We start from the raw sequence: 16363 nt of genomic DNA, 5'->3' as shown, positions 1-16363 counted from the left end.
GATGTTAGAGCCATGACTTTCACTCGAATACCATTCACAAACTGAGTGAAAGTTGTGGCCTACAAACAGTCATGTTAGAGCAACCATGACTTTCCCTTAGTTTGTGAAGACCATTCACAGTGATATCCAGAGGGAAATGGGAAAAGAGTCGGGCTTGAGCAAGGAGTACAAGGATAAGATTATCCTGCAAAAGTTCAAGGGTGAAACATCCACTAATAGTGGGCTAAGACCTTCAATGTCCACTTGGGACCAATTTAGGCAAGAGATGGTTGAGACATGTCTAAGTTAGTGGAACAGGGTTAGTCAAGAAATACATTAAACAATTCTAGAAAGTATCTTTGTTAGTTAGAGGAATCAGTGAAAAACAAAAGGATGATTAAGTTTGCCCATGCTTTACAGCTAGCTATTGCCTCTAATGTGATGGCATCTAGACCCAAGACCTTGGATGAAGCCATGCAGTTCATAGAAATGTTTACATCCAAGTACAATTCCAAGGAGAAACCCATTGGTATTGGGTATTTCCAGAAAGCAGCTAGTGGTGACTATCCATTGAGGAAGCCTAGTGGGGAGCAGAAATCTCAACTGGGTCCAAGGCCTCTCCAACCAACTTCTGGGGTCCTACTATTAAGGATTCAAAGTCTAGCAGCTATGGCAAGAGTTATAAATCTAAATATAGACCTCAAGACAACCATAAGGAAAGGGAGGTACATAAACAGTTATCCCAGTCCCTAATGGGTGAGAGGAGGAAGAAAGGAATTTGCTTCAGATGTGGTGAGAAATGGAGTGTGGACCACAACAAGGCATGCAAAGCTAAATTAGTCCCAGGAAAACTCAGCATGATTATTGAGGTCTCAGAATCTGAGGATGAATCTAAGGAGTTTCACTATGGACAGGAGACACTAAGGGATATGAGGAGGATGATGAGAATTATGTGTTCAACCCATGGGGCTTCACTCACTGTGAGCTGAAAGCCATGAATGGCTCAAGGACGTTGAATCTTCAGAATACCATGCACTATTATGAACCCTACAGAGAAGCTGAGGGCAATGGGGTTGTGAATGATGAAGAGATCTCTTGGGATACCCAGCAAGAACTGTACACCATGTCTGCCAATGCTTTAAAGAGTGTAATTAGAATCAAGGGGCAAGTGATCGGCAGAGATGCCTATATTTTGGTGGATAGTGGAAGCACTCGTAGCTTTATAAACTATCCATTCATTGAAGCTACTAGTAGATGATCTACCTCACAGCTTGAGGGTTGAAGTAGCTAATGGCACCTTTAGCATCAGCCTGACAGTATGCCCTGATGTTGCAATCAATCTCTCCTACTTATGTACTATTGATCTCTTTGCTTTGAATCTGGGACCTATCAATATTATACCTGTCAAGACTCTAGGTAAGTTCACTATGAGTTTGTAGGACATGACAATGACTTTCCTAGACATGGACACGGAGGTCTGTTTATCTAGAATTCAACCTCAAAAATTACAAATGGTGATAGCCAAACAAGTAAGGAGGGCTTTGAAGCTAGAAGCTGGAAGCACCTACAAATCTGGTAAGGACTTCAAAGTTGATGATGTGGACATGCTAGGACTGTTACAGCAATATGAAGACCCCCTCCTGGTCTACCCCCTAAGAGACACGAGGATCATGCCATCTATCTAGAGAAGGGAAGCAAACCTATCAAGAAGGCACCATACAGGCTATCAAAAGTAAAAACGGAAGAGGTGTCCACTCAGATCCAGGAGCTGATGGACAAGGGTTTTATCACCCAAGTCAATCCCCCGTTCCATTAGTGACGAACAAAGATGGTACTTTTAGGTTGTGTATTGATTATACAGAGCTTAATAAAGTGATCATCAAACTACTCCAAGATTGACCTAAGGTCTAGGTACCATCAGATAAGTATTAAGGAGGGTGATGAATATAAAACAGCTTTCAGGACATAAAGAGGACACTATGAGTTCGAGGTGATGTCTTTGGGGCTCACAAATGCTCCAGCTACCTTCCAATACTTGAACTTGATTCTAGGGCCCTACCTCTCCAAGTTTGTATTAGTATTCTTTGATGACATCCTCATATACAGCAGGAGTAAGGAGAAGCATCTACAACATGTTACTAGTGCTCTTTTATGGTACAAAGGGTAGAGTATCTAGGCCATATCATCTCTCCTGAAGTTATTTCAGTGGACCCATCAAAGGTACAAGTTAACAATGGCCCATCTTTTCTACTCTGCCAACTACGAGGTTTCCTTGACTTGGCATCATTCTATAGAAGATTCATCAAGCATTATGCTAAAAGAGTAGCAACACTTACTTGCTCAAAAAGGGAGCTTTTACATGGGATTCTTATGCTCAATCGACCTTCAATGACCTCAAGCAAGCCCTTATGTCAGCCCAATCTTGACATGTCCAAAATTTTCAAGATCTTTTTGATTGAGGCAGATGCGAGTGGGAAAGGCATTGCAATTGTTCTCAAGCAAGGCCATGGAGTGATTACCTATGAAAGCACGAAACTCAGTGATAAGAGTATATCTTCCCCACATATGATAAGAAGATTCTTGCTATCTTATGCTATCAAGAAATGGCATCACTACTTGTATGGTAGCCATTTTAAGGTAAGGACAGACCATATGTCATTGAGGTACTTTCTATCTCAGAGCACCCTCACCCCTAGGCAAAGGAGATGGTTGGAATTTATGACTTTGACAGTGAATATCTAAGAGGAAAAGAGAATGTGGTAGCTGATGCTCTATCTATTTGGAGCACCCTGAATCTAGGACCCACATTGCATGGATTATCCACAATATGCCTTTGAGAATGGACTCCTATGGTACTTGGTCAGAGTTTATACCTAGATAAATCCAGGAACATTCCCAAACTCATCCTCTAAAAACACAACATAGTGCAGTTTCAATCTCATGATAGTCACTCACAAGGTTGAAAGCCATAAACTCCATCATGCATAGCAGGGACTAGCTACTATGACATCCCCACTGACGTCATCAGCGCCCAACAGTGGGTGTAGACCATAGTATAAAAATATGCTCTCACACATACAAATCCACACACCCACACATACTTGAGCATCCATTTATACAAAGTCTTCGTACTGAGTTTCTGTCGGCACTCCGGAGGTGAAGGGCAGACTCAGCCATGATGAAGGCTAGCACTAAAGGAGAAGGCTAATCAAAAGGTAGTCCAAAATCTCTTCATTCAAGCTACAACTGCTTGTGAAGTCTAAACATTTTCATTTTAGTCTCTCCCCAAGGAGCATCTAAATCTAAATCTAGCTGATAGGGCAACGCACCATTTAAAATAGAAAGAATTATCACAATACCAGCAGGCCGCAACTTGGACGAAAACTTCACAAGGTGAAATTTGCATGTCCGCTAATACGGTAGAAGCATATACCTAGATGAATCCAGGAACATTCCCAAACTCATCCTCTAAAAACACAACATAGTGCAATTTCAATCTCATGATAGTCACTCACAGGGTTGAAAGCCATAAACTCCTATGGTACTTGGTCAGAGTTTATTTGGTTCCCCATTCCTCCTTTAAAATTTCAATTTTGGCTGAGATGCATAGTTCCCCTATGGCACTTCAACATTGGGTTGGGAAAGACCTATGAGAAGGTGAAACATAACTTCTATTAGAAGGTGTTATGGAAGGATGTAAGAAATTATGTCAAGAGCTATGAGCATTGCCACCAAAATAGAATTGAGAACACTCTCCCTGCAAGACCTTTGCATCCCTTATCTATTCTTGAGGATAAGTAGACACATATCAACATGGACTTTATTGCTGGTGTGCACACTATAGCTAAGAGATGGAATAGTATTTTTGTGGTGGTGGAAAGGATGTCCAAGACAGCCCACTTTATTCCCACCAAAACCACCTATACGTGGCCAACCAAATTGTGGAGAACACATTCAAGTTGCATGGTCTGCCACAGAAGATAGTCAGTGATAGGGATGCAAAGTTTATGAGTGGTTTTTGGAAGGAGCTCTTCTCACAAATAGGGACAAAATTAGCACATAGTACAACATACCATCCCCAATCAAATGGCCACACGAAAAGAGTTAACAAGTGGGTGGAGGAGTATTTGAGGCACTTTTGGTTTGAGATACAAAAATCTTGGGATAGATGGTTGTGCTGGCAAAACTTCGCTATAACCCTACAAAGCACCCCTCTATTGGTATGTTTCCATTTGAGGCAATGTATGGATGCCCCGTCCAATTCCCCATGACAATTAGAGACCAAATTCTTCTTAATCCGCATGCGCAAGACGATGTGGACAGAATGTAGGCCATACTACAGCTAGTCAAAGACAACCTCCTCAGGGCACAATCTAGAATGAAGGACTGTGTTGATCAAAGAGGCACCATGTTGAATTCAAGGAAGGAGAGTGGGTGTACCTTAGACTGCATACACATAGATATGCTTCATTGAAGGGGGACACCAACACCAAGCTGGCCCACAGATTCTATAGCCCCTACAGAATTCTCAAAAGGGTTGGTGATCTAGCCTATAAGTTGGAGTTGCCCCCTACCACTAAGTGCCTCCTATAAATGAATCTGGCAAATAGAATACATACCAGAAAGGGTATTGGGCTATAGAGACCATTCTCAAGAATAGGGTCTTGCTGAAGTACTATATAAAATGGAAAGGCTTACCAGAGGGGATTCTACATGGCAACCTGAGAGCATTTTGCAAGACATTCCAGATCTTCTGAGCTAAGATTAAGTCCCCCTTTTCACCCCTTTTCATGGCAGGCCAGAGTACTCATGCCCTCTTCTTTTCAGCCATTGGTTTTAATTTTGAGCACAAAATTTCTGTAAGCAGGAGGGGATTATAACAGTAGGAAGTTCTAGGTTTGGCAGTCCAACTAGCTTAATGGGAGCCAGTTAGGCTTTTAAAGCAGGTCTCACTCATTGTAAACATTTTATTACTCGTGTACTTTTAATAGTATTTCAAGGACTGATTGTGGGCTTTCCATGTAACCTATTGTGTAATCCCATAAGCAATGGTGTGAGCTGGCCCAGTTTTCTAAAACTATAAAAGGGCTTCAGCTGTACTTTGAGCACTCATTCTACACTAACACAAATACCATTCTACACTATCACCTAGGGGTTGTACGTGCAAAATGGGAGCTGAATGATCCCTTAGTTAGCAGTTATGGTAGAGCCTCTGTTTCAAACAAGCAGTCTCAAGAACATGCTTTTGCTATGGAGACAAACTTCCAACATGGCCCAACTGAGCAAGCGTAGTTATAAAAACTAGCCTAACGTAGCAGCTTCTATAGCCCTCGGCAGCATTATAATACATGCATGCCATGTTAAATGAGTGGAAATATGCTCCAAGTTCCTGTCTTTAGTCAGGTTGCATACTTTTTGATTACTTGTAATGTCGTCTTGTATGGTTCCTAGGCATGATTCCTAGGCTCATTGACCCTAGAATTAATCCCTCCAAACAATACAAAATTCGGGCACTCATTCCACCTGTGCAAAGGAATACTCACAGATTCACATCCAATAAATGAGTGTCAGCAAACATGGACCTACCTACAAAGAAGCAATATATTGTTGTAGCCAAACTTGAACTCAAACCAAGAATAAATTCCTCTTCGTATAGTTGTTACTTTTTTATGAAAATGATATGACTATTCTAAATTGCTACAATGTGTGCCCTTAGTGACGACTACCAAGCAAAGCCTACATGCATTCTAAACACACTGTATCCTGCAGCTCAACACATGCTACTATTGTCAGCTGAAATTCACATATAAGCACTATCCAATTCACATATAAGCACTATCCCGCTTCTGTGCAATCAGACCTTCCATGGCCCCCACCCCCACCTCATGGCCCCATGTATAACACCAATGTGCACTAGTACAAAGAGATGCCCAGTGAACGCACTAGAAGGGTAGAACTATCCAAATGTCTTCCCCCAAAACATGACCAACTTAGATAAACAGCAGATATTTAGATCATAATTTTGCCTCACAGGGTTTCAAAATGTGTAATCATTAAAACAGGCTCGCCAAGCTATCTATGATCAAGTGCCTCAATCATGTCTAACTACTGGCCTCAGTCATCTCCTGCTCCACCACAGATTCTGCGACAGGATAATACTTGTAATGGAGCTCAGATACATCGTCACCAGCAAGTTTTTCCCACCCTTTGGGTCCAACGTAGTATACTGTACAATATTTAAAGGGAAATCAGAACCGACGAAACCACAATAAATAGATTGATGTCTAGCTGAAGCAATGCTTACCACTGGCAACACCTCCACTTGCACCATCTCTAAATGTTGCATGATAAATGGCTCTCCGGGCAAGCTCTGCAGCTTCCTCAATTGTCATGTCATCACGGTAGCTAATTCCCAACATCAGTTTCCCATACGCAGAATCAAAGTTAGGAAAAAAGGGTGGATAATCCAAAATAAGATTCTTATCAAACTCTACATTCAAAAGCTTACCCACTATCAAGCACACCATATGCGTAAGGTGAACCAGATCCAACAGAAAAAAGGTTTCCACTTAGCCTTCCGCCTTCACTGTCTACATAATAAAGTCCAGGACCCTAAGATTCATGATAGCAGTTTCGAAGTATTAGAGATATGTAAAACATAAGTGGTATAAACACTTTTGTCAAAATAAACATGGCTAGCAGCAAAACCATGGTCTAGCTTCAGGAAAACATATTATGATTCCAAAAAGTCAAAAACAGTGCTGCATTTACAACCCTACCGTCTCATCCCATCCAGCAATCATGGTGCCAACTGATAATCCCATGCCTCGATAAGAATACAAAGTGTTTGCAAGAAGTTTAGATGCCCCAGCCACAGAGATCCGTCGTTTATTGGCAAGTTCATGAAGCCGGCACTGACACAAAAGACAATCGTTACCAAACATTTTACCACCACAAACATACCATTATAGCTGTTAAATGAACATCTTTGGAGATGCATTATTGTAAAGCCACAACGAATCCGTATAGGTAAGTGAGCGACATGTAAGAAACTGGAAGGATGGAGACCAGTAAAATCAGATCTTCAAGCTTACCCGAATACCAAGATTCCTCTGCCAAAATTGACAATCTGCAGCTCCACCAGCCATTGTTCCAAGCAAATAAGGGTTGATTTCAAGGATTTTCTTCACGGATTGAGATGCTGCCACACAATTGTAAATCTCAGAACTGCCTTGTGTTATAAAGAATCATTTCGCTCAGTAAGTTGAACTGTTCTTCTCACATGCTAAGACGTAGACGGTTGGACCGAAACGCAAAACTTACGTGCAAAGTACCCTTCCGTGAAAAGAATTCACAACAAAATTGGGAATATTTCGAACTGATGACTAGGAAAGTCAGCCACATGATTTGTGTGTTTTGAAAGGCACACATGGGACCTTGAGAAACGTCCTTTTACTTTGATTATTGAAACACAAAGCCATACCTTAATTCAATCAATATCATCTCACAACACACTAAAGTAAATGTCACACAAAAGACTTGTGAAAAAACTTCATGAAGAAACTTTTACTCCAGTATAACAGTCAAGACGATCTTGCAACTACTGCACACTACAATTTTCCTATGCATCAATGTATGTCAAAAATGCCTTTCTCAATGGATGTAACCAGCCATAAGGTTTCACAGCCAAAACAAAGACCACTTGAAGCAAACCGTCCATCTAATGCAGGAGCCAAGACAGTGGAATGCAGTCTATTTGGTTTGCTGTTTTGAAGTATTAGCCTTCGTATCTTCCAAGTCTGAGTATACTGATTAACCTACACCCAAGGCATATCCGGTTCGTATACACTGTGCAGAGTTGGTCTAAATCCATATTTAGGTGGGACAGTAAGGATGCTACCTCAGCTCTCCATACCAACTGATCTTCCCCGTCGCAAAGGTACTATCTGAATAACCCCTCAACTAAGGTATATTGCAAGGAGTATACTAACATCATGCATTAGCATCAAGCAAGCACACATCACAAGCTAGAATCATGGAATTAACAATAAATTACATAAGGTGGATACCACTCACAATGAGATTGATCCGTCGCTGCTTCTAGGGATCGATGGAAACAGTTTGATGGGGCTGGCAAGGACAAGGCCAACAAGAAGGGTGAGCCTCATAAGGGCAAAGCCCAAGACAAAGGCTGACAAGATTCTTTAGAGGCAAGGGACAAGAGACTATCCTGACTGTGAGCAAGAAAGGAAAAACACATTTTGTTTGAGGTTGCAACAAGAAGAGACGAATTTTAAAAAAAGAGGAGGACCAATCCGATACAGAGTAAGAGCTGTAGCAGTAAAGTTTTCTTAAAGTTTCTCCAAGCAGCCTTAAGATTGGATGGGCTGAATATGGCGTGCAACGTCCATGTTCGATATTCATCAAGGTCTACAGATCCATTTTCCTTTGGCTTTAATCAAATTTAAAGCCAATTCAACCTTGACAGCCCACATTGTTAGAGTTACACAGATTCCAACCAGCTCGATGGTCATTAACCTCCACCGCGATGGGTAGGACGATTGTTTTCCCTTCCACCTCAGCCAATAACCTTCACCGCGGTGGGTAGGAGAACATAGCACAGTTTCCCTTCCACCTTGGCCATCTTCCCTACAAGTCGTGTCTCTCCCTGCGAGCCTTACATGCGGTTTTGAACTTAATCCTGTAATTCTTTTACTTTTGTTCCTTGTATCATAGATGTCTCTTCACACTCTCAGGTGCGAAGACCTCTAGCAACTCATCCACCAGTCTTACAATCACGTCCAAATGAATCCACTTCTCTCTCCTTAGTAACTTTAGGAATGCTATGAAAGTCTTAAGTGAATATGGAGGAGGGATACATTGTCTCTGGGAGTAGTAAGATCTACATTGACCAAACCATAATTGAGAATGCGCTCCACATCCTGGAGGCAATTTGCAGGTTGCTTTCTTGAGCATCCATGGAAGAAACAAGACCTCTTTAGGGAATTTTCCCATGAAAGTTTAGCAATGATGGTCAAGGATTTGAGCTTGATAGCAGAAGTTCAAGAAAACAAGACACTACTTCCTACATACTCAAGGAACTATGAAGTTCTAGCAAGTCTAGAGACTATAAGTATCTCTGCGGACATAAAGTCTCCTTCTCGCAAGTGACCTATAGAACAATGCTAAACAATGCAAAGAATTTGTGCATGGAGAGCACAAGGCTAGCATGTTTGTTATGTATTATATGAAAGTTTGTAATCATGTGAACGTGGCATGAATTATATGTCCATTTGAAACCGGCCTTCAATAACTAAAAGGGCAGTGATCTTCTTCTACTCAGTCATAAACTTCATAAATAGCCACAATGCAAGCTTTAGTCACTTCAATCACTTAGCACAACTTAGAAACAAACTTCAACAACACCAAAGGTGAGGCTAGAATGCCGTTGCTCAATGAAAATAGTACACAGTGCACCCACTGGCCCCAAATGCCTTGGCGCCCCTTATGGTATTTGTAGAAGTCAAGAAAGGACTGAAAACAACACGCATGCTGAAACCAGCCTTAACAGCATAAAGAGTGGTAGGATCCACTTAATTACAGCATACACAGTAAATTGGCAAATAATTATGCACCACAGATTAAATCACAGGGAGCTAGAACACTCCTACTCAAGTACAAGCACACCGATTGGCCCTAACGTTGGCGCCCCTTGCGGTATTTATTTAACGTTCATTTGAAGCCAAGCGGCTCATTACAAAGGTCTCTGGGAAGCTGCACCATAGGCAAACCAACGCCCACAGACTCCCTCGTCCAGCCCACCCTCTAATTCCCTGCTCAACTCCAAATGGTGAAATGGCATCCAATTAATAGACAATCCTCTGTCCTCAGCCAACCAAAGCATGCAACAGAGACCCCAAAAGCATCCACTGTCTGTGCCACACCTGCAATTGCACAACCAAGTGCCCAACCAGGCAGACACAGCTGAACAACTGCAAGACAAGCCCTCAATAGCTAAACTCTGGTGCAATCAATCAACGCAGCCCTTCCAAACAAGTTGCCTCAATCTATAGCCTCTCTAGCCACTATCCAACAACATAAATCAACCATTCTTCGCGAGGAAAGAAACCCAAACGCAATAACTAGCTAGCAACCAATCAGGGAACGGCAAAAGCAGGCAAAAAGCAAGCCTTCTACTACTAGTACCCTCAGAAGATAGGTCACCGGGGCTAGAAAACCCTAGATCTTGCAGAGAAAAGCAGATTTTGCCCTGGCACAGCTCCAAAAGCAGCTTAGAAGAGAACACCCACGCTTGGAAAGTTACCAAAATCAGCAGCAACACCCAGAAGCTCCCCAGAATCAAATCGCAACTTCCCTATAGAGTCTGGACACCCTGGGAAGCAAATTGCAATCTCCAACAGCAGCCTGGACAGGTTGCAATCACCTGTAAGCACCCTGGAACAGGTCGCAGCTACCTAGAACAGCTCTAAAGACCCGGAGATCAAATCGTAGTCTTATGAAGACACCCTGGCAGAAATCGCAACCTGCAACAAGCTCTTGGATCAGGTGCGATTTCTTCTGGCAAGCTCTACATGCACCATAACTGGCCCTAGCTAGCTGATGGCGATTTCCCCTAGCAGGCTCTAGATGCTCCTCGCGGATGGCGATTTGGCTCTAGCAGGCTCTGGCAGCTCGCAACTAATGATCTCGCTCCTCTGGAACTGATTTTGGTCTTCTGCCCCCAAAAACAAGACACTCTGCTCTTTTTGGAGTCGTTAGGAATTTTTAATTGCACCACTCTTTTGCCCCCCCTTGTTGCACACTTTGGCCCTAGGAATTAATTGCCTAGTAACTGGGCGCACATTCACAATCCCCAAGTCCCGCCCCATGGCCGGACCCTCGCATCCCAAAGGCTCAAGACAGTCACACGCAAATTACCAGAGTTGCAAATCAAAAGTCCCATAATTTCACATCCTCGTGACACATGCATTGCAAAAAGCTGCAAAGCAAGAAAGAACAAGAAAAAACAGAACCTGGAACCAATTTCCCCTCTAGGTGGTAGAGAGGCGAGCTCCTTCCTCGCACCTATCCTCTGTCCAGGCTCCCCGAAGGATGCAGGCTGCTTCCAACAATCAAGATAAGAGAGAAAATGAAGGTAGAGAGCGGAGGGTGAGCAAGAAAAAGCTGTAGAGGATCTCCAACATGCAGATCTGCCCAAGAGCTCGCCTTCAATTCCTCGCGTCAAACAGTCCGTACAACCTCTTTGGGATGCGTGCCTACAACCAAGCTGCCTCGAAAAACGCGCCAAAGGAAGAGGGAGCAGCCGGAGCAACAGCACATAAGAGCAAGAGCGAAAAAAGTGCAACGAAAAACACACAAGGAAGTCTAGCACGTCTGGGAGAGTGGGGGGAGAGAGATGGAAGGTGGGGGAAGGGCATGCATACACATGCATGACAAATGGCACCTCCTTCTTGCCATTTGCTCCTTCATTAAAGTCCCAAGGACAACGTTGGTTGTCCTTGGACCCAACCTTTAGACCCCTCTTTTAAAGCCTTTGCCTTGCCCCTAGGACCTAGTGGTGCGCCTAGACTTTGCCCCTAGGAACTTCTAGGAAGTGTGCACTTCCTCTAGCTAGTCCCTCACCGCCAAACCATTACTACACTTAACCATGATTAACACTAGGTTAAGCGTGGGTTGAGTTACAAAGATACTTTACATCACTTTTCATGTCCCTATGACACCATTGATGATGGTAGGTTCAGCTATTTAGCAAATTTCATGGCATACATCCAACTATTCAAATCTCACAACATTGCTTCAAGGGATTAAAGGCATACTTTGTGCGTAAATTGAAGGATAGAAACATTGATGTTGTATTGCACATGTTCAAATGTCATTGTATTGATCATAGGGACGACGGTGAATTCAGTTTTTTCTCATATCCAAATGGCACACACGTCAATAGAGGCGTGGACCACTCTGACAGATCTATATGAGATAAACAACATGTCTTGTATTCTGACTCTTCAACATCAGCTCTTCATGGGCATGGATGAAGGAGATTTTGTTCATGACCACTTGACAAAAGTCAAAGTAGTGAGAGATTGACTTACCCCTCAATTGCTCATTTCATCTGCAAAGGCGGAGTACAAAGCTACGTGCAGAGTAGCGTGCGAAACATTGCGGCTCAGATGGATTCTGAAGGATATGGACGTGCTTCAAGAGGAGGCTACGGTGGTCATGTGCGACAACCAGAGTTGCATTGCCATCGCGAAGAACCTCGTGTTCCATGCACGAACAAAGCACATCACAGTCCATTACCACTTTGTTCGAGAGTCATCATCGACGGCATCATCAAGCTTATGTACTGTCCAACCACCAACAACCTATCAGATGCACGAAGACTCTTTCCCGAGAACAGATGGAACACCTCATTCGATGTATGGGGATCGGCCCAGAAGAAGAACAACTATGATTTTACCTTGATCACCCTTTGGATATAAAAGGAAGTAGTCATCCATCTTGCTGAGCCATTCCTCCAATACCTCTAGAATCACCTTTGAACTTAGGAAGTATAATCTTGTCTTTCATATCTTTGTCTTGATGAACAGGTCCTTTTGGTTCAATAGATTTAACTGTTTGTATATATTGCTGGAATGTCATTGCTGCCCTAAGGTCTGCTGGTAGCAACTTATATTCATGGAATTTTTGACACAACTCTTCAGCTGCTGAACTATTATTATTAGGAGTCTTACCATGTGCTGAATTTTTATCCATATGAGCTGTAACTCCACTAGAGTGATAGGTCCTTCGGGCAGAAGCCATAAAACCAACCGGTTCAGTTACATGTATAGGATCATCATCTGAACCTGAGTCTCCATCAATTTGGGGATCCACATGTCTCTTCCCATCATAAATTTGGCTTCTCCTGAACTGATCAAACCTTTAATTAAAAGTGGCAGACATGTTCTTCATCCTTTGGTCAATCCTCTTATTATTGGTCTTAATCTCATTAGTTAACTCCTTGAATATCTGTAGCATTGGGTCCATACAACTCTTTATGATCTGCTCTTGGTTAAGGGATGCTTGTACTTGAGGTGCTGCCAAATCCCCTTGAACATTGCCAACATGAGGATCATTGGGCTCAGAAACTACAACCCAATCATCAACTGGTTTCTTTTTTGGGATAGAATCAAAGATACCCATTGGCTGCTTACTAGCTTGACCAGTAGACCTCTTGACAGGCATCTTTATTGACTTGAATCTAGAGTAAATGGACTGTCTTAAGCCCTGATCAAAACCAATACCAAAAGCCCCAAATGCTAGTTTTGCCCTAATTTCGCAAATCAAATTTCTGAGAGAAAATTTAAAATTTCCCACTTGTTTAGGTGATCCTTATGCTAAGACTGAACCAAAGGGCCAATCAGGAGTAGAATTTCATAACATTACACCTGGATGGCTAGAAATTGCTAGAACCTTTGGCAAATAGCAATTCTGCGCTAGCTATTGCACTGAATTTTCAAAATTCTCAGTAACAAAAAACCAAATTACTATTATACTTTGTCAGTTACATTCATGGAGCTAGGTGACCATCTGCACTAGGGCTGACCCGAAATGGAGCTGTACATCTGAAGTTCGCAGCAGTTCCTCCGTGCCAGCCAGTCGAAATAGCTCATAACTCCTCCAAATAGTCTCGGATCACCACCAGACTTAGGGAGCAGCCTTATGAGATAAGGGCGAACAGATCAAGCCAAGAATGTCCTAATCTGGTGCAGGAGAACAGCAGATCGTCGCTTTCTTCACTTTCTTGCGCCAGAGAGAAAAAAACCTCAATGTTGACTCAATCCTCCATCCTTTTAGGAATCTCACGCATAGAAATGATCAGGGAAGCAAGGGCTTTCCACTAATGCAAAAAGCCCCAAATTCTGAGCACTTTGAAAATCAAGGTTTCTCAGAGCCTGCCATGTGGCAGCTCACAACAGAGAGCACTTTTGGCGCTGAATTTTTGCACAGAGGTAGGCCCTAGGCTCAAGAGTAGATGCTCCAAATTTCAAAGTGATTGGACAAAAAATTTCCCACAAATTCCCACGAAAAGTGCTCTGATACCAATGCAACAGGACTGCTCCTAACTGACAGTAAACTCCCCTAAATTTGGTAGAATATGCAGGAAAGTTAGAGTAGTGAAGTACCTTATGTTTTAGGAAAAAGGTAGGAGAGGAAGATCATGGGCTGGATCTTCAACAGGGACTTGTGAGGGGCTGCACAAGGACAGGAGGAAGTCAATCCTTTTTAGAATTCAGCTGAGTATCGAACTCTTTGCTGTATATTCTATTCCAGTAAAGAAGTACAAGTCATGAATCAATTGCCAAGTACAACTAGAGCCCTTATATAGGTATGGCCCACGGCAGTACAAAGCAGTATTGCTTATGGGATTACCTCCTAGGATGCCACGTGGCAACTTATGGTATCCCCTAAAAAAAGAAGAAAACACTTACAAGCCAATAAAGGCCTTTCTACTAACTTTTAGCCTAAGTAACCCTTTGTTACACTTGCAGCATCAACGGATGCAATCAAGCCCCATCCATTACACCGATGGAACATGAACTCTCATGCACTAAGCGTAAGTATGTATTGTACCAAGTGCAATGTTTATATCACTCCCCGTGCCATGTGAATTACGAGCTCATTTTTCTCATGTTGTATACATATTCCTTGTAAAGTTTCCAAAATCCTCCCACAACTTCACATTGTGACTGACTGTCATGCACTAAGCTAAAGTCTGTATTGTACCAAGTGCAATATTTATATCACTCCTCGTGCCATGTGAATTATGAGCTTGTTTTTCTCATGTTGTATACATATACCTTGTCCGGTTTCCAAAATCCTCCCACAACTTCACATTGAGACAGACTGCTACACAAAGCCGAGGACCCGTTAGATATGCCATACATAGATCAATACCAAGATGCATTATATCTTTAGGTGCTCCCTTCAAATGCAATCAAAGACCAAACAGGCACATGATTCAGTACCAATTTTTTGATCGGATTAACTATAAGACCTCGTGAGTTTGATTATACACAAACTCTTCATGGGGTTCCTAAATAGGAGCCAAACAATCTTGCTATATTCTTGCACTTGACTCGTATCATTTGTGTTTCAGTTGGCATTAATCCAATGAGCTCCACCACAATCACCGATACCTTGGCTCGGATTGACCTTGCATCATGACTGCAACAAGATAGACCACATCTGCTTATTTCTTTAGAGTGACAACAAGGATAAAATTTCTCAACCGACATGGACACATCTACCCCACCAAAGACTCATATGTAACACCCCATGTTTAGCCAAAAAGAAAAAAAGATGGCAGATGATTTCGTCACACCTATCGCTACAGAAGAGATATTTCAGATGCATAATAATAATTGTGTCCCACCATATTTCTCTCTGATCCTAAATCCTGAAATATCTGGACGGATGTGTGACCTAAGGTTCACTTTAACCCCAAACATCAACTGCATCAAGTTCATTGTGATATTGAGAAGTCCCACCTATCTACACGGAAAAAATGTACTTGAACTAAAGACAGTTTAAACGGCACTCACATATATAGGCGCCCATGCTTGCCCGAGAGTCACACGCTACAATGATACCATGCTTGAACTTAAAAGCCAAAGTGGTTGTCCCCTTAGCTGGTTTTATCATCTGTTTTGTTGCTTTTTCAAAGCCATCAAGCTGCATCCAATAATGTAGAAATCGTTTCAAATCCTCCGCAGAAGCACAACATACGACCCTAAACCCCTAAATCGTTGGGGAGCACATGTTTCAGCCCTGCCGCCTTTTTCTATTTTTCTCTGTTAGCAGCATCGCTTATTCAGAATAATTAGGACTCACTAACTTGAAAGCCACACGAAGAAAAATGAAATGAAGAGATTTTGTGTTTCATACTTCTTTGATGTCCCCGACGGGAGGCAGCTCGAAAGATCGAGTGGAGAAAAGAGACGAGTGGGTCTCTGGCGGTGTAGACTGAAGCGTGGAAGACTCAAATCCGCTGAAGTCCAAAGATCTCATCCTGACTCACTGGTTCGCTAACGATGGATTGCAGGATCCAGACGTACTGCTCAAGAATGCAAGTGATCGCGTGAGTGGGAGGTTTTCCCCGTATCTTGAGTTTAACTTAACTTGACCCTGGCCCCCATGACATGCAAGTGATCGCGAATCTTGAGTTTAACGTAACTTGAGGGCCCCCAATGGGTAGGCCTTAGTAGACGTTTGGCTTTGAATGAGAAAAATGGACACTTTGTTTCATTTTCTTTATTGTGATTTTTCGATTGGCTCTTCTTCTGGCAATGGATGGGTGTCTCTCAGGGTCTTTGAAGGA

General features: G+C 42.5%; 1 protein-coding gene across 1 annotated transcript; it reads right to left on the bottom strand.

The window, feature by feature from the left end:
• Positions 1 to 5598: 5598 nt before the first annotated feature.
• LOC147886116 (proteasome subunit beta type-5-A-like) lies at positions 5599 to 16190 on the bottom strand. The gene is made up of 7 exons (XM_087395215.1): positions 15931 to 16190; positions 15588 to 15717; positions 7074 to 7180; positions 6759 to 6893; positions 6488 to 6591; positions 6284 to 6384; positions 5599 to 6205 (listed from the first exon to the last, which is right to left on the bottom strand). The coding sequence occupies exons 1-7, from the start codon at positions 16051 to 16053 to the stop codon at positions 6081 to 6083; spliced, it is 825 nt and encodes a 274-aa protein (XP_087251341.1). The 5' UTR covers positions 16054 to 16190; the 3' UTR covers positions 5599 to 6080.
• Positions 16191 to 16363: the final 173 nt, after the last annotated feature.

Source organism: Dipteris shenzhenensis, chromosome 24, assembly GCF_047967505.1.
Source record: "Dipteris shenzhenensis isolate YYH24624 ecotype China chromosome 24, Dip_SZ_1.0, whole genome shotgun sequence".
NCBI lineage: Eukaryota > Viridiplantae > Streptophyta > Polypodiopsida > Gleicheniales > Dipteridaceae > Dipteris > Dipteris shenzhenensis.
Note: the sequence above shows the minus strand (reverse complement) of the source record. Positions and strands in the feature narration are given on the sequence as shown.